Source organism: Gigantopelta aegis, chromosome 8, assembly GCF_016097555.1.
Source record: "Gigantopelta aegis isolate Gae_Host chromosome 8, Gae_host_genome, whole genome shotgun sequence".
NCBI lineage: Eukaryota > Metazoa > Mollusca > Gastropoda > Neomphalida > Peltospiridae > Gigantopelta > Gigantopelta aegis.
Window position 1 is genome coordinate 62954209 of NC_054706.1, and position 24975 is coordinate 62979183.

Sequence of the window (24975 nt, forward strand, 5' to 3'; positions counted from 1 at the left end):
TTGCCCCGATTCACTTTTCCATTGAGTGGCAGGACGGTCACTCTCACAAAGTCCCCAACTTTGACAGCTAGCCTGAAAAAAGACCAATGAAAAATAGTTAAAATCATGTATGTAATATCACAAAAGTACTTTAAAATTCCAAAGATATTAAATTGATGATAATGATAATCCTAGAGATCAAAAATAGAATGTTTTTTCTAATATTTTGTTTAACCTTGAAAACCCCCACCCTCATGTCCAAGGAGTTTACAATAAGGAAACTGAGAAAACTATTCACTTAATTGTTCCTATACAGAACACAAAGATTTTGAAGATTATGTGAAATTAGGGAGTGATTAAGAATAAATACATATATCCCCTTGATTGTGTTACATGCATATATAGTTACATTTGAAGGTAGCACTAAACCAAATAATTTCAGACTGGGTCAAAGTTTGAGGTGCACCGAACTTTTGATAGAGAAGTTATACCACAAGTCCTGTGATTGGTTATAAATGTGTGTTGGTTGTAAAAAAAATTAGTTTCATCTGGGCTAAAAATGTATGCAATTTTATTTCAACACCACTGTGTCAAGTAGCCCTGTGCTTGAAACATGTATGGAGTACCTGTAAAAAAAAAGTACTCACATTTTGTGTGAAACTAGGGGTGTTGTAAAAACATCTGGTTATACCGAAAATGAGCCATGAAAGGTACCATTTTCTTCAGTTAATACTTTGAGGTAGGGGTTGTTGTACTGATATTTATGGGTTATATAGTTTTGTTGATATATTGCATATACATGTAGTGTTTTTAAACACAAACGTTAACATGGTTGTCTATGGGATTTTATTTGGTATAGTCATACCTGAAGAGTTCATTTCCAAAATGCTTATATAATCATTTTGAGAAAAACATGGTTTTGCTTTACCATGAAGCATACATTATATATCACACAGCACAGTTTTTAACTTCCTGTTCAGTGGGCATACATTGTACATTGATTTGTATATCACCTTTTGACGTGTACTTTGTTGTATTGTTTCAGTGGGGGGTGGGGGTGGGGGGGGGGTGGGGGGGGGGCAAGGCATAGCCCAGTTTGGGATCGATCCCTGTCAGTGGGCCCATGCATTGCACTATTTCTCATTCCAGCCAGTGCACCACGACTGGCACATCAAAGGCTGTGGTATGTGCTATCCTGTCTATGGGATGGTGCATATAAAAGATCCTTGCTACTAATCGAAAAGAGTAGCCCATGAAGTTGTAACAGCGGGTTTCCTCTCTCAATATCTGTGTGGTCCGTAACCATATGTCTGATGCCATATAACTGTAAATAAAATGTGTTGAGTGTGTCGTTAAATAAAACATTTCCTTCCTTGTTTCAATGGTGAAGCCATGTGTCTCTAAAGGGAGTGGTTAGGTGTACTCTGACAAACAAAGTTATATCATGGTATTTGATGTATTCTGAGCATACACAGTATTTCCTGGTGAACATGCCCATCCATTTCTTAGAAAAAGAATTGGGGAAAACCATGGGGTTGCAATGATCCAAATAGCCTCACTTGGTCTGTGCCCTTGGAGTTTATTGACCAACATTGATTTACAAATGAAATCATGGGGACAAATTACATACATGTATGTTTGCATTAGTCCTGAGTACCGGCCTCGGTGGCGTCATGGTAGGCCATCGGTCTACAGGCTGGTAGGTACTGGGTTCGGATCTCAGTCTAGGCATGGGATTTTTAATCCAAATACCGACTCCAAACCCTGAGTGAGTGCTCCGCACGGCTCAATGGGTAGGTGTAAACCACTTGCACCGACCAGTGATCCATAAGTGGTTCAACAAAGGCCATGGTTTGTGCTATCCTGCCTGTGGGAAGCGCAAATAAAAGATCCCTTGCTGCTAATCAGAAGAGTAGCCCATGTAGTGGCGACAGCGGGTTTCCTCTCAAAAATCTGTGTGGTCCTTAACCATATGTCTGACGCCATATAACCGTAAATAAAATGTGTTGAGTGTGTCGTTAAATAAAACATTTCTTTCTTTCTTTAGTCCTGAGTGTTCATAAATCATTACAGTGAGGTATTTATACATGTATGTACATATACATGTTTATGTATACAGGTATCAAGTGGATTTGGAAATTGTTACATCTGTATTAAACTGCTATAGAAAAGTGATTGTTTATACATTTTATTTATCCGTAAGTTTTACTTGTTTTTCAGCTCTGAAGAAGATGATGACGACGACGATGATGATGATGATGATGGTGAACACATGCCAAGTGGTAGACATCATGATAGACACAGGGGAAGTCATGAAATAAAAACTGTCAATGGAAAATTAAGGATTGACATGACTCCGCCAGACCTAAAACTGAAGGAGAAGGAGAAACGAGCCAACAAATTGGCAGCAAATGGCAAAGTAAGATACTTGTTCAGTTATACGGGTCATCCATCAGGCAGTATGTATGGAGATTATTCATGTTTCGAGAGGAGGTTGATGGACATACATGTATGCTAAAATTTAAAAAATATATTGGTGTAAAATGGATACACATATGTATGCAGTCTATTATTTATTTCGACTTATTTTCATGTTTATATCCAATTATGGTTCAAGCACGCTGTCCTGGGCACACACCTCAGCTATCTGGGTTGTCTGTCCAGGACAGTGGGTTAATTGTTAGTTGTTAATGAGAGAGAAGAGGGTGTAGTGGCCTTACACCTACCCATTGAGCCTTTAAGAACTCGCTCTGGGTTGGAGCCGGTACCGGGCTGTGAACCCTGTACTTACCAGCCTGTAATCCGATGGCTTAACCACTGCGCCACCGAGGTCGGTATGCAGTCTAAACTTCTAATTGTATCCTGGTACTGGCATTCACCTAGAGTGAGTCTAATGACTCAGCGGGTAGGTGTAAGGCCACTATACTGATATATCTCTCACTAACAACTAACCCACTGTCCTGAACAGACAGTTCAGATAACTGAAATGTGTGTGCCCAGGACAACTTGCTTGGACCTTAATTGGATATAAGCATGAAAATAACTATGAATGAAGGAAGGAAGGTAATGTTTTATTTAACGGCGCACTCAACACATTTTATTTACAGTTATACGGCATCAGACATATGGTTAAGGACCACACATATTAAGAGAGGAAACCCGCTGTTGCCACTTCATGAGCTAGTCTTTTCAATTAGCAGCAAGGGATCTTTTATAGGCACCATCCCACAGACAGGATAGTACATACCACAGCCTTTGTTGTGGAGCACTGGCTGGAATAAGAAATAACCCAATGGGTCCACTGACGGGGATCAATCCTGGACCGACCATGCATCAAGCGAACTGGGCTACTTCCCACTCTTAACTATGAATGAAGTGATGTGTAGGGTAATATGTACTGGCCACTTGATAGGTTAGGTGCCTCTGTTTGGTTTTTCAGAGTTACTTTGTTCCAATGGCACTGCCTGATCAAGGTTTTTTTTCGTTCCAGCCAGTGCACCACAACTGGTATATCAAAGGCTGTGGTATGTGCTATCCTGTCTGTGGGAAAGTGCATATAAAAGATCCATTTCTGCATTAGGAAAGATGTAGCGGGTTTCTTCTAATGACTACGAGTCAGAATTACCAAATGTTTGACATCCAATAGCCGATGATTGATTGATTAATCAATGTGCTCTACTGGTGTTGTTAAACAAAACAAAACTTGATCAAGGTTTTCTTTTCAGAGGAATTAACTCTGTTGATGTGTTGCAGACTTTCATTTTGAGAGGCGTGTGATTGATTGATTGATTTCAACTTATTTTCGTGCTTATATCCAATTAAGGTTCAAGCACGTTGTCCTGGGCACACACCTCAGCTAGCTGGGCTGCCTGTCCAGGGCAGTGGGTTAGTTGTTAGTTTGTTAGTGGTTAGTGAGAGAGAAGAGGGTGTAGTGGCCATACACCTACCCATTGAGCCCTTAAGAACTCGCTCTGGGTTGGAGCCGGTACAGGGCTGCGAACCCTGTACCTACCAGCCTGTAGTCCGATGGCTTAACCACTGCGCCACCGAGGCCGGTGCATAATTGCACCTCTGCTTGCACCTTAATTCAATCTGAAAGGTGCAAAATACACTGAACATCTACATTGTGTATGTTTCAGGCTGACAGGGCTATTCAGGAATATATCCGCTGCATGGCCCTGGCTAGAATTGTGTATGGCAGCAGTCACTGGAGGTTTGCTGAGAGTATGGTCAACTTGGCGGAAGCATACTTCGATCTCAAAGGTTTGCTTAAGATCTACTGTTCAGGGAACATTTTGTTTTCAAAATCTCGATTATTAATATTTCTGGTCAACTAAAAATTGTTTAGCAACTACTGTTTAATATATATTTTTTAATATATATATTTTATATATAGTGTTTTAAAAGTTGCGTAGCAATCTCTGAAACCTGCATAGTGAATCGTGACACGATACTTAACAAAATGTTCTCTGCTGTGATGTCAGAAACTACAATGTAGTTGTATTAAATCACATGCGATTGAGTCATATTGTCAGAGAAGAGACTATTTCCTGGAATTATATGGATTCTTTTCTGTCTCAAGAGGGGCGGGATGTAGCCCAGTGGTAAAGCACTCGCCTGATGCGCGGTCGGTCTTGGATCGATCCCTGTTGGTGGACCCGTTGGGCTATTTCTCGTTCCAGCCAGTGCATCATGACTGGTATATCAAAGGCTGTGGTATGTGCTATCCTGTCTGTGGTATGGTGCATATAAAAGATCCCTTGCTACTAATGGAAAAATGTAGCAGGTTTCCTCTCTATGACTATCAAAATTACCATATGTTTGACATCCAACAGCTATTGATTAATAAATCAATGTGCTCTAGTGGTGTCGTTAAGCAAAACAAACTGTTTCAAGAATGATCTTAAGATTATTGTCAATATTTGATGAGAAATTATATAAAGGAGGTAAGGTCTATCATTTGTACAATGTCAATAGTCTGCTGTGTGTACTATGTAAATAAAACAAGATACCAAAGAACACTTGCATGTATAACAAGCTTTTTTTATTTTTCATTTAAAATCACACAACTGACTAATTACATAGTCCCAAAGAAAAGAACATTATCGCTTGGGTATCGTGAGTAGTAATTTTTGCCCCCAACGTACCCTACCAATAGGCTTAATAGTATGCTTTTTTTTCTTTGGATTTTTTAAAAGAGAAAAATACTATAACCCCATTTCATTATATTAATGCAAATTAAAATATACTGAGTTAAATAGTTTATTATATTATCAAGTCATTTACATGTATGTTTGATCAAAGTGAAGCACCTTGTCATAAATGACTGCGTTTATTTACACTGTGCATACAGGAGTTGGTCAGAGCTGACGTCACTATGCCCAAAGCTAAACGTTTGGACGCAACAAAAAATGGCTGCCCCCAGTTAGCAGGAATAATCTCAGTTTTTTATTAATTCTAAAATTACGTGTTTTTCATTTCTTAAAGTGTCAGTATGTGTGGGTGGCCCGGGTATGCATCTTCCCAACACAAAAGGCTCATGTTTGAGTTTACTGTCAATTTAACAGTGGAATGAAAACATGGATAAAGCCTGAAGCACATCTCAGCTGGGTCTGTGTCCGAGTCTAGCCAGTCTAGCACTGTCAAAATATAACACTATGTTCTATGTCATCTGCTGCTACATCTGTAGTTAGTGTCAGCACACATGCAGTGTGTTTTGTGACATTTGATTCAGACTCATTCAATGTGTTTCTTTTTCGACTACAGTAACACTATACTCGCTAGACCCAGTGTGTTTTGGGCCTTAGACATGAAGTCGTTTAGGTGACTGATTGACATAATTTCTTAAGTTGGTCCCATTTGGAGTGATGCAAAATGACAGTTGTTTTTACTTCTTAGAACTAGAAGTTCTAAAGGCTGATACATATATGAGAGAACCCATCAGTTTAACACTAAATGACTGATTCTCTTTAAAACAACTTACATTCTGACAGTAACATAATATTATAGACAGTAACCAATTAGAATCAGATCACAAACGCAGAACACAATTAACTCTGGAACTGATTTAGTGGCCATTATGTAGCTCTTGAATGAGTTGTCAGTATACATTTAATTATAGTACATTAATATGCAAATAACCGATTTATGCTATAAACCGATATGCAATAAAGTGGATCTGACTGTATTAATAATAGTGGTAAAAAAAGGTTTTTGTTTTATATTTTGTTTTATAAAAATTATTATTAGTCTCCTACTGGGCCAACTGAAGGGACTGTAGGTTTCTTCTCCGTCCTTCTGTCCATCTGTCTGTACCACACATAGCTCAGGATATCGAGTTGAAATTTAGTGCATAGCTTATAGTGTACAGTTACCAATCAAGTTTGACTTCCATGTCGATTTACCCATTTTTGACAGCACTATATACATTTCCAGAGTTTCTGCCAGAGGGTAAAACAGATATGGTGCCATATTCAAATTGTTTTGCAGATGTTTTTTTTTAAAGTTAACTTTTTGACAAAATTAAGTACTGTTGTCATTACTGTATGATTTTCGTAAACCTAACCCTAATTTTAACCTCTGTTCTTTCTGGGGAAGACCCACCATACCCCTTATTGACCGTGGTTGCATTCAATTCCATAGCGCCATACCCAAAAATGTCTTTCTGGCAGAAACACTGATTTTGTATTGCTCTTGAACTTAAGAGATACAAAAATGTGTTGGGCCAGGAAGGGGACATTTATTGCTTTAGCAGCACTCTTAAATTGCTATGTTATTTTTACATTATTTTTTCTAGACTATTATTTGCAAGCTGAGTATCACTCGGAAAATGCGAAGGACGTGATGCTTCATGGTGTGAGCACGAGTGCATCCCAGCAGGAGAAGTCTGACATCTACCTCGTCCTGATCCGTGTGTTCTACACCCTGGGAAGAGCCGACAGTGCCTTGAAGAAATATCCTTTCACTTAAGTCAACAGTATTTATAGAATATTAAACGAGCTTCCATTTTGTACCATGTTTGTCCCGTGTGAAATAATTTTTAATTGTCATGAGCTTTAATGATGGAGCGACAATGAAAAGTATTTCATGAGGGACATAACTGGTAGTGAGTTTAATATCCTATTTATTACTAATAATCGATCTTAATTTATATCACTCAACTCGTTTAGTTGATGTTCCAGTGTAAGGACACTACGGTTGAAGTATACTAATCAATGACGTCATCTTGGGATGTCGAACAGTTACATCCCACTTGGCGTTCTACTGGGACATATTACTTTGATATGTACTGAGATATTTGTAACCAAATTAATAATAAATAGCTATATCCATTCCACAAAGAAATGTTTTTTCATTAATCTACTTAATTTATGCATATACACTGTATTATTATGATGAATAATCTTAGATATGGATTATAATACTTTTTTGATATATTAATTAATTTGTGTAGTCATTTTTAGTCAGTTAGTTTAAAAGTTTGATACAAATGTAAGTCACCACATACAGAAGCCACATTATTATCCATCTGGTTCAACATAACTGAGTTAATAATAATCATACGAAGCACATGTGTAATAAAAAGTGTAATGACGTAATTTTGGGAAGTGAAGTCATAACATGACGTTGCTTCTCCAGTCCTAGCTCACTGTGCATTTGCAATTTGACATCATTTTGTTGTCTCCTTCTAGTTGTGGCTGAAATATTTTCAGTTGGGTCTTGTTATTCATAAAGAAAACAACACTATTAATATGGATAATAAAGAAATTATTACACTCGCGTGTGAATTGTACTGATTTTATGAAACTCATGTCAGGATTCATGTATTACCCTCGCTCTCGCTCAGACAATACCAAAATCTTGACACTCGTGTCGTAAAATCAGTATGAAACACGCTCATATAATAATCGCTATATATCATTTTACTTCAGTCAACAATACGTACATTTGTAGCTACATGTACAAGTACAAAATATATGTACAAAGAAATGTTTTTTCATTAATTTACTTAATTTATGCATATATTAGAATGAGTAATAATCTTCAATTAGAATTATAATACTTTTTTGATATATTAATTAATTTGTGTAGTATCATTTTCATTTTTAGTCAGTTTGTTTAAAATTTTGATATGTCACCACACACAGAAGCCACAATACATGTATTTTGTGTGAGTGTTTTTGTTGTTGTTGTTGTTGTTTTTTTTTTTTTTTTTGGGGGGTGTGTGTGTGAAAAGAGTACATTGTATGTCACTTGGTGAAGATTTGAGAATTTCATGTTGTCTGACCACAGCCAGAAGCCAGAATGTTTGATTTGTTGGTTGGTAAAGAGTATATGACACTTGATGAGCATTTGAGAAGTTCATCTTTGATTTAATTCAAAAAATATTTTCCTAAAGAAACCAAATGTTCAAAGTTAAAGCATTCACCTGCATTGTAATAGATCAGCCCATCATTGAACCTATTGGATTGTTTTCCATTCCAACCAGTGTTTTTTGACTGGTATATTAAAAGCAGCCTATGGGAAATTAATTCACTGCACCCTGGCAAGCACTTGATCCATGGCTGTTTCCCATTTCCATGTTAGACTATCAGACTCCATCAAATGTGGTCATGTGGGATAGAAAAAGTACACCTGAGGTGGTGAAAGTTTCGACCTGGGACGAGGCTTGCTGAGTCCCATTGTCGAAATTTTCACCACCGAGGGTGTACTTTTTCTATCCCACATGACCACATATGATGGAATCTTTTTCTCATTCATTCGGTAAATAAACCATTATTTTACACGAACAGACAAAGATGTCTGGACAAGTAACTTCTTTATTTGACCATTTTGTCATATAAATAAACTACACTATCATATTTGCCGTGTTTGTTTCATGTGTTAAATAATATTTAACACTACAAATTAACGTGATAGCTTTTAAAATATTAATTTATAACTGTGTCGAATGACCTCACATCACCACCTCATATTAATATGACATCATATATTACCAACGGCGTCATGTTAAACGCAAGCGTGTGATATCCCAGGTAAGATAGAAATTTCTTACATGGCTTTCTTTCATGGGATAACTGTTCCATATACCTGAGGATGAGAGAAAAAAGCGTAATTTTGTCTAATAAAATAACATTTTGATAAAAATAATTCCTTGACAGTAAGTTTACATATTCTGAAGCAGAACAAGCCTTCACAAAAGCTGAGAGAATATTGAAGGAATGGAGCAGACTGCCCCATGTTAGGGTAGAAGATAAAGAGGACTTTGAAATCAAACTGTTTCTAGCAATGGCCAGGTATTTATTTCAGTGCTCAATTCACTTTTTAGACTTTCAAGCCAGGCATCATTCTTTAAATTAACTCAGCTAATTGCTTTTAAAACTTGAATCATGATTTCTGCTAAAGCTTTAAATCTAAACTCAAAGTAATTGTTTTATTTGGTATTAAAGTGTAGTAGCCTTCTGAAAGTTGTTTATGAGTTGAGTGTTATAAGAATGGGTAAAATGTTATTGGAAGTATAATTGCGTAGTGTAAATCAGGTTTGTGTATATTAATTTGTTAATGGTTACGGTAGCAAAACTGAACAAAAAAAGGTCGTGATCTACATTGTAGCTGAATGTGTTTGGTAAATTAATGCAAATTTTAGCTTAGTAGTTATGGCTATAGATGTAGGTACTGTAAATCATAAAATATTAATGATCTTAATATTTAGCGACATCCAAATATGTGACATATTAACAGCATAGAACTTTAGCGAGGTTATCATATCAGAAACTGAAAGAGGAAAATTCTCAGCTGTAGGATCCGGTTAATAATACATGTACTTTTAATCTATACTGACGTTATACAGCTTACAGACAGCTGAATTTTAGTAGAAAATTGCAGAATGTGCATGCTAACAGTGATAGAAATAAGAAGACTTTTTCACTAGTCCACTGGACAAACATCTAGAAATCTACTTGTCCGCCAATATTTTCACTTGTCCAAATAAATTATTTGTTTTATTCAAGTACCAGGATGATGTTTTTGATTGCTCAAAATAAAACTGCATTGAAAATTTCTACTTGTCCACTGGACAACCACCAAGGCACATTTTGCTTGTCTGAATAGATTTTCTCTTGTCAGGACAAATGGACAAGTGCTTATTTCGAACACTGGCTAACAATTGTTGTTTGCTATATCCATTTTGGTTTAATCGGCAGCATGCATGTGTTTAGTTAATCATTTGGTCACACAAACATTTTTCGGAACAGTCTGTTGTACATGTATGTCTCTTTAAATTTAGTGTCAATAAATATTAGCATCTTGTATGGCCTCGCTAAATTTGCTAACATTTTATGCTCGCTAACATTGGTTAATATTGGTCATTCTACAAGTGCTGAAGATGACTGTTACTGCTTTGAAAGTTAATTATAAAAATTAATTTCAGATTTAGGTATTGTTTTGACCATGTTGTTGACAAGATAATTATTAAGCTTAGAGTAGCCATTTAGTTGAAATTACTGTATTAATAAGAGCACTCACTTAAGATGCTTGGGTCAAAATATTGAATTCCCTCGACAGACCTATTTTGTTAGGGTTTTTTTCCATTCCAACCAGTATCTCCCATGACTGGTATATCAAAGACTATGGTATGTGCTGTCCTGATTGTGGGAAAGTGCATATAAAAATTCCTTGTAACTAATGGGAAAATGTTACTGGTTTCCACTGACTACATGTCACAAGAAAGTTTGACATCCAGTAGCCAGTGATTAATAAATCAATGTGCTCTAGTGGTGCCATTAAATAAAAGAAACATAACTTAGATGATTTGAAATATTTAATACATGTATGTATTAGAATCCATGACAATTTGGGTCGGAATTTAGCTTAGTTGGTTGAGTGTGTATGTGACTTTTAATCATGCTCATATACCACAGAGGTTTCGAGCATGTCTGTCCCGGGTTCCGCCTCTGGATAGCCAGAAACCCAACCCGGGACAGAGTTGGTTGAGTGCTCACTTGATGATCCATTCAACTGATTGGGGTTTTTCTCATTCCAACCAGTGCACCACCGCTGGTCAAAGGCCATGGTACAGGTATGTGTTTTCCTGTCTGTGGGAAAGTGCATATAAAAGATCGCTTGTTGCATTAGGAAAATTAAGCGGGTTTCTTCTGATGACTAAATAATCGATGATTAATAAATCACTGCTCTAGTGGTGTCATTAAAGAAAACAAACTTTATGTTTTGTAACAAAGTTGACAGTATTGTGTTTTGTTTGTTACAGGCTCTACAGTAGACAGAAGAAGTATGCCTTGGCTAGCACACAGTACGACAAAGTCATTGACTTGATGGAGAAAGTCTATGGACAAGACAGTTTGCATCTCATACCAGTTTATCACGATTATGGTGCCATATCCTTTATAATTCAATTTTGTGTTACTTTCATTACAATTTAACGTCATTCCAATGGTCCAGCCGTAGCAATACGAGTATGTTCATTTCTCGATGAACGTAAAAATAACGTTGTCAGGGAATATGTCATATTTGATGACGTCACTTTATATTGGTGCTTTGTTGTACTGAGCGTTATTGTTGAAGAACAAAAACATTATTCAAAATAAAATATGAATTTTCAGTGTTATTATTAGTAAGTATGTTTCAAATTTAATTATAAGAATTCTCTGTTATTTCTTTTACGTTCATCTGGGTGTGAAAAAAAAACAAATCTGCAGAATTGTGAGAACAGCTTCGCCAATTCACACAGTTTGCAGATGATTTTGTTTTGGATCCATACCCTTTGTTCATACCCTGATGAACGTAAAAGAAATACCACACAATCCTTAAATAAATATTATAAATTGTGAAACATTAATTGAAACGGTTTGTTAATGTGTAGATTTCTTATTTCCATGCTTAATGAATTTAATTCGATTTTAAAAGGAAAATATGATTTTATTTATATGGATGTTATACATGTAGTACATGTATATGACCATAAAATAAGTCTATGACACAAATCACATAATTACGGAAATTGTCCAAGACCTGTGTTAGTTTGCAAATTACATTAATTTTTGAAGTGATCCAAATACATGTATATGACACCATACTGCACAGTTTGAAGTTACTGTGTTAACTTTTTAGCAAGATTTGTTCATAATTATGTGCATGTATGTTATGAAGAAAGTATAGAGTCAACAACAAAAAGATTATAACAGGAAATATTATGGGGTTTTTAGTAACAGAATTTGGTGTAAAAGAATTAGCTCATCGCAGGATCGAACCACCTCGGTGGATCCATTCCACTGATTGGGTTTTTTCTCATTCCAACTAGTGTACCACAACTGGTCAAAGGCAGTGGTATGTGCTTTCCTGTCTGTGGGAAAGTGCATGTAGCGGGTTTCTTCTGATGACTGTGTCAGAATTACCAAATGTTTGACATCCAATAGCTGATGATTATAAATCAATGTGCTCTAGTGGTGTCGTTAAACAAAACAAACTTTTACTTGTTGTATAAAAAGTATAGGGTTAGTTGATTATGGATGTACCTGACACAAAAAGACACTCAATATGAGAACCATCTTCCTGACTACGTGTAGTAACTGTTATATTTTACTAATTGAAGGTTCACTTTACAATAAAATGGTTAACTATGAGCTAAGTTGTTAAAATCTATTTTACTGTATGCTTTTTATTCCCAGATCATATTTAGTACATATAATACACACCCACAGACAGGGAAAATCATGCAAATTACAACACTGTTCAAGTCAGACATTTTTACTCTAAAGAAAGATAGCACAAACCAGGATAGCACAAACCATGGCCTTTGTTGAACCAGTTATGGATCACTGGTCAGTGCAAGTGGTTTACACCTACCCATTGAGCCTTGCGGAGCACTCCCTCAGGGTTTGGAGTCGGTATCTGGATTAAAAATCCCATGCATCATCGACTGGGATACGAACCCAGTACCTACCAGCCTGTAGACCGATGGCCTACCACAACACCACCGAGGCCATTTTTTTCCTCTAAGGCGAAAAGTAATTTTGATACAGGATTTTTTATAAAGAAATTATAGAATTGAAATAGCCTTTATTGGAATAAAGTACGTAATGTGATCTACATGTACTTATATTTGACTACAAATTGGCAAAGCAATTTCTTTTCAACATCACCTGTCCTCAAACTAGTGCATATTCCCCTAAGGATAGTAGTCTGGTTCGAACATCCCAACAGCCTGTGGGATGGCCTAAAATTCCTCTACTGCGCACCCCATCCTGTTCCGGTCACATGACTGTAACTTCCTTCTTTTTCCTTCACTCTTATTGTTTGGACATCCTGGGTTTCGCTCATCATAATCTGGTTTTATCTTTATAATAGCTTAATGAGACAACTTGATCAGCTTGATGACTTGTCACTGATAGTCCTGTTGTAGGATATCAGATATCTTTTAATATATTACATGAAAGAGAATTATGTCTAGTTTGCTATTTTTATTTATTGCAATGCCCTAAGAAAAACATTCAGCACTGCGGTGTCATTAACCCATCCAATCAGGATGGGTTAATGACACCGCAGTGTTGAATGTTTTTCTTAGGGCATTGCAATCAATTTGAAGGTGAAATGTGACAGCACATGTACGTGTACACATGTATATACTTCACAGATTAATACAGTGAAACCCCTATAAACCGGACACCCTTGGGACCAAGTAAAATGTCCGGTTTTGAGGGAATTCCGGTTTTCTGAGTGTCCGGTTCCAAGTCAAGGGAGAAATGTGACTACCTGAACTGATGAATTGTAGTGTTGTAACAAAATTATGTTAAACATGACATCACGAGTCATGGTTAGCTGATGTCACCATACATATTTGTGGCAAGACGTAGCACCGTGGTAAAGCGCTCGCTTAATGCATGGTTGGTTTGGGATCGACCCCCGTCAGTGGGCACATTGGGCTATTTCTCGCTCCAGCCAGTGTACCACGACTGGTACATCAAAGGCCGTGGTATGTGCTGTCCTGTCTATGGGATGGTGTATATAAAAGATCCCTTGCTACTGATCGAAAAGAGTAGCCCATGAAGTGGTGATGGCAGGTTTCCTCCTTCAATATCTTTGACCGGCCTCGGTGGCGTCGTGGTTAGGCCATCGGTCTACAGGCTGGTAGGTACTGGGTTCGGATCCCAGTCGAAGCATGGGATTTTTAATCCAGATACTGACTCCAAACCCTGAGTGAGTGCTCCGCAAGGCTCAATGGGTAGGTGTAAACCACTTGCACCGACCAGTGATCCATAACTGGTTCAACAAAGGCCATGGTTTGTGCTATCCTGCCTGTGGGAAGTGCAAATAAAAGATCCCTTGCTGCTAATCGGAAAGAGTAGCCCATGTAGTGGCGACAGGCAGGTTTCCTCTTAAAATCTGTGTTGTCCTTAACCATGTGTCTGATGCCATATAACCGTAAATAAAATGTGTTGAGTGCATCGTTAAATAAAACATTTCTTTCTTTTTTTTCTTTCAATATCTTTGTGGTCCTTAACCATATGTCCGATGCCATATAACCATAAATGAAATGTGTTCAGTGCGTCATTAAATAAAACATTTCCTTCCTTCCATACATATTTAAAAATTATGTAAAAGAATTTCCAGTCTGCAAGCAAAAGCTACATGCATGTACATGTAACTACTTCATTTCAATGGTGAAGAAATATAAGTGCATTTGTGTCAATTATTGAATCCTTCATATTGCATGTTTTATTTACATGATTGGAAATTAAATTTTAATTTTTGTTTGTAACATTTAATTTCCCTAACCTGTTTACCTGGAACAAAGTAAAGGTCGTCATGCCAACCACGAGAAAGCGATCGAGTTGTTTCTTCAAGCCCACTCCATCGCTAGTTGTCAGTAAGTACTTTTTATACACCTTGCAGATTTATCTTATTGTTACATGTATGGTATGAGACCATTTGGAGGCTTTTAACCAATCCCAAGTCATGACTGGAAATAAACATGAATAATAAAAAAAAATCTTCAAACTTAATTTAATAGATAGACTGTCATAATAGACCTAAAACATTCAATTTGATAATTTGAATAGATGCAAGAGCTAAAACATGTTTGTGATGTGATTTTGATAAAGCTGTCAGACATTGTACATCAGCTTTCTTTATACATTAAATGTTTTTTTTTTTTTTTTTGTTTTTTTTCAATATTACAACCTAACATTAAAGTCACCAAGGGTTGGGTATATTTCAGTGGTAATTAAAGCAATTATCCAGGATTGATTGATTAGTCTGATGGAACATCAAAATCTCATTACTATTATTCACAAACTGTGGTGATAGTTCTTAGCTAGGTGATATCCCCTCCCACCTCCCAAGTACAGTGAAACCCCTTAAAACCGGACCCTCAGTAAACCGGAATTCCCTCAAAATCGGACGTTTTACACGGTCCTGTGATTTGCTTATTTTTTAACACTAAAATTTATCCCTCTAAACTGGAAACCCCTCCAAACTGCACCGGATGAAATTATCCGGTCCCATTGTGTTCCTTTAATGCAAATTTTACCTCACACCAACATCAATCATTACTGTATTATTTATACTTTGATAGCATGACTGCGTACCCAGAGCTAACTACATGTGCGCATGCTCCAGTGTCACTGTCGTGCAGTTGACAAATACTAATTAAGGGATTAACTAACAGCTTTGATGTTTAAATAACTGGAGGAAACACATGTACTCCCTTTATTCTGAGCTTGATTGTTACAAAGTTAGATTAACTTACGAATTTGATTGAGCTTCTTTTCATAGCCTACATGTACGTCTCTCGATTACCGCAATGAACAGCAAAGCAACTAGGAATTTAATTCATTTTTCCAATTATTTGAACCCTCTTTTTTGTTGTTGTTTTGTTTTTTTATCTTTGCAAAGTTTATTTAACAAAATAAAGAGTAACCAAGAGTAAAATTGTTTGGCTTGGTTTGGTGGAAATTTTGTCAACAGTGATTCATTTTAGTATCTACTTTGGATATGTAGGAACATCCAGCGAAATGCTGCCATGTTGAATGATAAACTTAAAATAATAAACCTGTAAACCGGATACCCCTCAAAACCAGACTTTTTTCTTGGTCCCATGGCTGTCCGTTTTTGAGGGGTTTCACTGTAGAAGCAATGTTGTTCACCCCCTTCCACCAACCAGTATCCTATGATTAGTATTTATCAAAACCTATGGTACATGTATGTGCTTAACTATTTGTAGAAACATGTATAATACATGTATATAAAAGATCCCTTTCTGCTGTTCAGTGAGAGTAGCTTATTTGACACTGTCCGGTCTCTTCTCTTATAAATGTTAAAATAACAATATGTTAGACTCCGAGTAGCTATAGTTAAAAATGTGCTGAGATGTCACTGCTGGGGGGGTTTTCCCTTTCAGTCACCGAGAAGGGAGCGTGAAGCTGGTAGAAACAGCTCTTGCCCTGGCCCGTGCGTACGCTAGTACAGGTCGCGAGGAAGCGGAAGGGTCGGCAGAAAGCTATCTCAACGAGTGTCTCGGGAACTGTACCGCGGTGTACGGACCCCACCATGCCAAGACACTGGAGGTCAACGATGAACTGGCCAGACTGCTCATCAGAACCAACAGATACGAGGTGGGTGCTCTTAAACACTGGTGACACCACACAACACAAAACATGTGCATACATTTAGAGTAGGGCGGGACGTAGCTCAGTGGTACAGCGCTCTCTTGGTGTGCAGTCGGTTTGGGATCATTACCCATCAGTGGGCCCAGTGCGCTATTTCTCGCTCCAACCAATGCACCACAACTGGTACATCAAAGTCTGTGGTAAGTGCTATCCTGTCTATGGGATGGTGCATATAAAAGATCCCGTGCTGCTAATCGAAAAAGGATAGCCCATGAAGTGGCGACAGCGGGTCTCCTCTCTCAATATCTGTGTGGTCCTTAACCATATGTCCGACGACATATAACCGTAAATAAAATATGTTAGTCCGTCGTTAAATAAACCATTTCCTTCCTTTCTTAAACACTGGTGATACCACACAACATGAAACATGTGTATACATTTAGAGCAGGGGGGAACGTAGCTCAGTGGTAAAGTGCTGGCATGATGTGCGGTCGGTCTGGGATCGATCCCCGTCAGTGGGCCCATTGGGCTATTTCTCATTTCAGTCGGTGCACCACAACTGGTTTATCAAAGGCTGTGGGATGTGCTATCCTGTCTGTGGGATGGTGCATATATAAAAGATCCCTGCTTGCTACTAATGGAAAAATGTAGTGGGTTTCCTCTCTAAGACTACATGTATATGTTAAAATTACCAAATGTTTGCCGATGATTAATAAATCAATGTGCTCTAGTGGTGCATTCAGAGCATTAACAGTAGTTAGTGGGTAGAAGAGCCAAAAGTTAAAAAATATTTTGACAATTTGTAAAGGTATAAATTTATATAATTAAATTTTCTTTGCATCTACATGTTGTACACACTTCACAACAATCTGATTGGTCCAGAGGTGCTTACTCTTTTGCATTCATATTTCAATGAACCGAAAAAATAATTTAAGCCATGCCCACACCAACACTCGCATTACTTTTGTGCAACTAGCCCATTTATTTAGGAAACCATATTTAGATATCTTGAAGAAAATACACATGAAAGATACAAAAGCCATAAAATCGTGACACAGATACCACATAGTAGTATGCTTTTTTTATATACGCTAAATTAATGGATAATGCTATTATAGCTGATGCTATAACTAAACCAAAATGTGCACACTGCATAGACTCCTAAGATGGTCATACAAAAGTACTTCTATAAACCAAAATATAATTGCGGTCATTTGTTAATTAATCCTATAACTTACCCACAATAGTCATGTGATTAAACCATTTGATATTTTGCTTTATTAACCTTGTTAATACCTTGTTAATATGGGTTTTTTTGCTTGAGAATAACGTTTTGGTAACATTTAATTAAAGTGCATGGTGTCAACCTACATTTTTGCAAAGCGTGATGACATATTACCAATGAAGGTGAATTTAGAACTGTGGTTTACTAAATATCAAATTAAAATGTTATTTTAGAAATGTTATAGGATAAATAGAATTTGCTACCCATGTTTTTTAATATGTAAAGCAACATCGTCTAGTTAATTGGTATTTGTCTCGGCAGAGTCTCGACAAATACTGATTAGCTTAAACTCAGTTGATATATTGCATATTAAAAACATTCATGACGAATACTCTATTTATATTAATTTCAGGAAAATATAGATATTAGATATATTTCTTGTAAGATGACAATTCAGAGCCCTAACCCTGATATTATCCTAGTTTGTCTTGAACAATAACACTGAAAAAACAACAACAAAACACTCTTAACAATTTGACGAGGTATAACTTATTAACTTTGTTTCCTGAAATACATATTTTGAATATGAGATATTATTTGTAGTAAAGGCTGGATTGTTTGTTAACTGTTGACTCTAAAATACATACATAGAGGTTATTACCCTCGTGTTTTTTGGTATCGTCAATATCATATATTAGGAATAAAAATTGTATTATGCGAGCCTCTGGCGAGCATAATACATTATTTTTATTACTAATATATGATATTGACGATACCGAAATACACGAGGGTAATAATCTCTTTATCATATAAGCTCAAGCTTAATACAACATGTTTTTGTAAACTGTACATGCAACTTTAATTCCAGTCCGCCATTACTAGATATTCAAATGACGTAAGAATATGTGGCGCGGTGTTTTTTTTAATGGAAATGACGTCAAACTCGAATGACGTCATTTTGGATGTCCTTACATCAAAATAAAGTTATGCCTAACGTTTTTTTGTTTTCTGAACGCTGGACAGCTTTCAGTGTCAAATTGCCATTGAAATGTTTTTATTTGATGACTATGAATGCATACGTCAATCATGGAATGTCACCCAAGTACGTTTGCTTAAATGTCAATAAACCTGGTGCCGAGACCTCGACTAATTTACATCTAATTTGCAAAGTTATCAAATTCTTAAAGTATGTGATCTGAAAAATATTACATACTTTGATTGCACTGAAAATGTAAGATATTATATGATAAATACAAATGTACATGTACATGTACATACTCCATCAGATTTTAAGTTGCCTTCTATGATTGTATTTTATTATACAAAGTTGCATATGGTTTTACTCTGCATCATACCCGTAATCATTGGATCAGGGGGGTGCGGGACGTAGCCCAGTAGTAAAGTGTTCGCTTGATGCGTGGTCAGTCTTGGATTGATCCCCATCGGTGGACCCATTGGGCTATTTCTCGTTCCAGCCAGTGCTCCACAACTGGTGTAACAAAGGTTGTGGTATGTACTACCCTGTCTGTGGGATGGTGCATATACAATGTAGATCCCTTGCTGCTAACCAAAAAGAGTAGCCCATGACGTGGCGACAGCGGGTTTCCTCTCTCAATATCTATGTGGTTCTTAACCATATGTCCGACGCCATATAACCATAAGTAAAATGTGTTGAGTGTGACGTTAAATAAAAACTTTTCCTTTCATTGGATCAGAGTCCTGTTTTACGAAGGGATCTTAGTCCTAAGATCACCTTAAGTGCGTAGCTTCCTTATACATTTAAGGTGATCTTAGAGCTAAGGTCGTTTTGTAAAACGGTGCCCATATTTATTAAGTTTGTTATTCAAATGAAATGCAGGTTTCAAACTTTAGAATTTGTTACCAATGGCAATTTTGAAAGGTTTTAGGCATAATCAAAACTAACCTACAGCAATTTTGAGCCTGACTACAAAACTTTTAAACCGGTAATTTTTGCAACAAATAAACACAAAATTGAAAATGTAAAAATTACCACTTCAGCAGACTGCAGTAGTTTTTATCCAGCAGCAAAGCAAAAAACTGCCATCAGTAAAAATCCCTGACCTAACATAGAATTAATCACGTCACAGCTATATGTCTGCTGTCTGTGCCACTATTAAGTTTGGGGCGGTACGTAGCCCAGTGGTACAGTGCTGGCTTGATGTGCAGTCGGTGTAAGATCGATCCCCATTGGTGGCCCCATTGCGCCATTTCTCATTCCAGCCAGTGCACCACGACTGGTATATCAAAGGCTGTGGTATGTACTACCCTGTCTGTGGGATGGTGCATATAAAAGATCCCTTGCTGCTAATCAAAAAGAGTAGCCCATGAAGTGGCGACAGCAGGTTTCCTCTCTCAATATCTGTATGGTCCTAAACCATATGTCCGACACCATATAACCCTAAATAAAATGTGTTGAGTGCGTCGTTAAAAAAAACATTTCTTTCTTTTTTTCTATTAAGTTTGAACCATGCAGATAATGGCACTGGGTTTTATTATGTTGTGTTTATTTGTTTTATTGATGCACATTACACTGTTTGAAACGCTCACTTTATGTTCAGTCAGTCTGGGATCGATCCTCATCTGTGGGCTGGGCTGGGATTTAACATAGTCAGTTGAGTGCTCGCCTGAGGTGATTGTGTCGCAGGATCAAACCACATCAGTGGATCCATTCAACTGATTGTGATTTTTCTCATTCCAACCAGTGCACCACAGCTGATCAAAGGCCATGGTATGCTTTTCTGTATGTGGGAAAGTGCATATAAAAGATCCCTTTCTGCATTAGGAAAAATGTAGCAGGTTTCAACTCATGACTATGAGTCATAATCACCAAATATTTGACATCCAATAGCCGATGATTAGTTAATCAATGTGCTCCAGTGGTGTTGTTAAACAAAACAAACTTTTCATCGGTGGGCCCATTGAGCCATTTCTCATTCCAGCCATTAATGCACCATGATTGGTATATCAAAAGGCCAGACTATGTGCTATCCTGTCTGTTGGATGGTATATACAAAAGATCCCTTGGTACTAATGGAAAAATGTAGTGGGTTTCCTTTTAAACTATATTTTAAAATGACCAAACGTTTGACATCCAATAGCCTATAATTATTACATCAATGTGCTCTAGTGATGTGGTTAAACAAAACAACCTTTAACTTTTAGCTGTCTGACTACTTTATCATCAGGGGCGGGACGTGGCCCAGTGGTACAGCGCTCGCTCGATGCACGGTCAGTGTGAGATTGATCCACCTCGGTGGCCCCATTACGCTATTTCTCGTTCCAGCCAGTGCACCACGACTGGTATATCAAAGGCTGTGTTATGTACTACCCTGTCTGTGGGATGGTGCATATAAAAGATCCCTTGCTGCAAGTCGAAAAGAGTAGCCCATGAAGTGGCGACAGCAGGTTTCCTCTCTCAATATCTGTATGGTTCTAAACCATATGTCCGACACCATATAACCGTAAATAAAATGTGTTGAGTGTGTTGTTAAATAAAACATTTCTTTCTTTACTTTATCATCAGTACACTGTTTGTTGTTTCAGGAGGCGATGACCATCTTGAAGTCCAGTATCAACCCTAAGAGTGAGGTGTTTGGAGACTACTCTGAACAGGTGTCCGACACGTACAAACTCATGGCGTCCATTCATCTGTCGACGGGGGAAATAGAGAAGGCTTTGAGATCTTACAAAAAGGTAAACTTGCAGGGCCGAATGTTTACGAAGCCTGTTCTTCTTAAACGCTGGTGTTTAAGCACTGTAAATGTACGTAGATTCAGTTACAATTATATAACACATAAACAGCCTTTGTAAATTCAGCCCCCAGTGTTTACTGATAAAAACAGTACAATCAAGAAAACAGTGGTATAGCTGACATCAGTAATGTAGAGTTTGTTTTTGTTTTTTATTTAACGACGCCGCTAGAGCACATTGATTTTTTATCTTATCATCGGCTATTGGACGTCAAACATATGGTCATTCTGACACTGTTTTTAGAGGAAACCCGCTGTCGCCACATAGGCTACTCTTTTTACGACAGGCAGCAAGGGATCTTTTATTTGCGCTTCCCACAGACAGGATAGCACAAACCATGGCCTTTGTTGAACCAGTTATGGATCACTGGTCGGTGCAAGTGGTTTACACCTACCCATTGAGCCTTGCGGAGCACTCACTCAGGGTTTGGAGTCGGTATCTCGATTAAAAATCCCATGCCTCGACTGGGATCCGAACCCAGTACCTACCAGCCTGTAGACCGATGGCCTGCCACGACGCCACCGAGGCCGGTCAGTAATGTAGAAGTCCATTGACATACATGTAACTCATGAATAACAAATTGTGGTTTTATAACTGCATGTACATGTATATACTGATTGAAATAAATATGGGAACACATGGTATTTAAGACCATATTTAATTCACTGTTAGAGAAGATATACGTGTATACAATACAGAAATGTAATGTGTGATTCAATGTCAGTACTGTGGGAATGAACATTAATAACTGTTAACTTTTTGTTAAAACGGATGAGGGCCACCAAAATTGGGAGGAGTGGGCTCACAAACTGACTTTTACACAAGTTATAGGGTGACAGACAAATATAAAAGGTGGGGGGGGGGTGGAAGAGGTGTGATTGGTGGGGAGGGGGCATGTCCTGTGTTACACCAATGTTTAATATTATGTTGCTATTATTCATTCTTCTTCCTCTTGTTCTGTTATTGTTATTAGTCCTCTACTGTCCAACCATGGGGGACTATAGGTTTCATCTCCGTCCTTCTGTCTGTCCTTCTGTCTGTCTGTCCAACATATAGTTTTCCATATGGGGTTTTTTTAGTGGGTTTTTTTTAGAATGCCTTGAGATATTGAGTTTAAATTTTGTGTATAGCTTTATCACGTACTATTACAGATCAAGTTTGACTTTTGTGGCGATTTACCCATTTTTGACAAAGTTATGGCCCTTGAACGTAGGAGATACAAAAATGTGTTTTCCAGACTTTCTTTTCAGAAGGCCTTGAAATATTAACCTGAGATTTTGTGTATAGCTTTATCATCATATGTACGGTTATTGATCAAGTTTAACTTTCATAGGGATTTATCCACTTTTCACAGAGGTTTTGGTCCTTGAAGTTAGGAGATAAGAAAAATTGTTGGGTCAATATGGAACATGTATTGCTTTAGCAGTACTCTCAAAATGCTTGTTGTTATTGTTGTTATTACTATTATTATTATTATTATTATTATTATTATTATTATTTGTAACTACATGTATATCTTTCTTTATTGCAGTGTCACACAATTGAAACTTTGGTGCTGGGTAAAAAGCACAAGAAAACTATGGACAGTCAACGAACATTGGAAATGCTCATGGCGTATGTGTGTTTAAAGTTACTCATGTTTAAGACTATGATCCTTTTTCCACTTTGTTAATGCTAATGGTAAATTTTAAAATCCATGCAGAAATTTGTAAATTCATGTAATTGTTTCTTATGCCAAACCTGTTCGCCCCAGTTAGTTTTCTCCCATGTCACTTCTCCCCATACCAGTTCACCCCCCAAAAATTATGTCGGTTTACTCCCAAAGTGTTACCAGTTCTCCCCCACAAAAAAATCCTGTTTGCTCCCAATTGGGGTTTGGTGTGTCCATTTTTGAATATCAATAAGAAAAATCTAAATTCATGAAACAAATAACATATGGTAACTGACAGCCATATTGTTTAATGTCATTTAATATTGGAAGTAAATTCAAATGCAGGTGAAAAGAAGTTCATAGTACATTTTGGTCCTTAATTTAATTAAAATTATAATTCATATATTAGTGTATGTCATGCAGTTTTTAATAATCTGAAATGAGAGATGGTTGTATGTAAATCAAAAACCCTTTGATCTAGGCTGATCAAATTGTGTATCTATTAATAGTTATTAGTAAACATTGCTGATGGTGATTATCTTCATGATACTTCATTACTAATAACTGGAATTGACCTCATTTGTTAATCCCACTAGTAAAGAAAGGGCATAGTGAACACCACCTATACAAATGAGGTCATATCATATCTGTAGTTCAAAGCACTCTTTGATATCAACCAATATCATAATAGTATTATTTTCAAAGCATCAACAACCTAGTTGTTTTAGTTCCACGACTAACCTTTTAAAAATAAATTGTATTGACCCTAGTTTCAACACGTGAAAATTAACACTAAGTTTAGTTAATCTACAAACCTGTACACATTTGGATAAAATTACAATTGAGTGAAACATGAGTCTATGACTTTGAAATGGTGAAATACCCTCTAAAAATAGAGTAAAACTCAATTTCATAGCTGTTACTTCTCAGATGCATGTGCATTTTTAACAATATGAGAAATGCATTTTGTGGTATTAAAAACACCAGGATGACCACAAAAAAATTCGAATGTACAGAAATTGATAATCTAAACCACAAAATCTAAGTAAAGTATGATTTCAGTTATCAAAAACGGCTATATCAGGGTTCAAAAGGGCGACTAAGAATTTTACAAAGGTAGTCTGTTGGGCGACCATCAAATTTAGGGTCTGGCAACTATGGTATCAGTTAAAAAAAGAAACCACTGAAACTGAATCGAATGTGGCAGAACACACCGTGTCTGCGCTGGCGTGAACTACAAATCTGGCAGCAGAAAACATAGAACATTCTTTATATTTTGACAGCACCAGACTCATCTTCTGTGACTTTGGACTAGGTATTTCTAAAAATAAAGCTCAAAATGTATGGCAGGCACTGCATGTATTTTTAAAATCTGGAAGTCGTCAGCTTATTGGAATGGACTGGATACGCCATAATTATCTAGTGGACATACTTTTTGACAATTGTTATTAAATGTTATGGCACAAATTAATCATATTTAATTAGCTTACATGTATGTTATTCTGGGACAAAATCAAAATCTATCTTGTAGTTTTAACTCGTACTGATGTGAACGCATGTGTGCATATAAAAATAACAATGGAATTTTCCATTACTACAGGAATTATTCCAAAGGTCAGTTAATTGATTGTCTTTGTATTGTTTTAAATTTAAGCAATTTCCATGCAATAAGAACAGATCTTACATGATGACAACCATCTAAATATTACTGTAATATACAATAAGTA

The 24975-nt window shown here is 37.0% G+C and overlaps 1 protein-coding gene across 1 annotated transcript in view; it reads left to right on the forward strand.

Moving 5' to 3' along the window:
• Positions 1-24975, forward strand: part of LOC121379984 (tetratricopeptide repeat protein 23-like) — a 35413-nt gene that overhangs the window by 6373 nt on the left and 4065 nt on the right. The window contains exons 3-11 of the mRNA XM_041508692.1: positions 2200-2398; positions 4119-4242; positions 6776-6932; positions 9150-9275; positions 11246-11372; positions 14778-14860; positions 16394-16607; positions 21391-21540; positions 23129-23211. Coding sequence (XP_041364626.1) covers positions 2200-2398; positions 4119-4242; positions 6776-6932; positions 9150-9275; positions 11246-11372; positions 14778-14860; positions 16394-16607; positions 21391-21540; positions 23129-23211 — 1263 coding nt within the window. The remainder of the gene's footprint in view (positions 1-2199; positions 2399-4118; positions 4243-6775; positions 6933-9149; positions 9276-11245; positions 11373-14777; positions 14861-16393; positions 16608-21390; positions 21541-23128; positions 23212-24975) is intronic.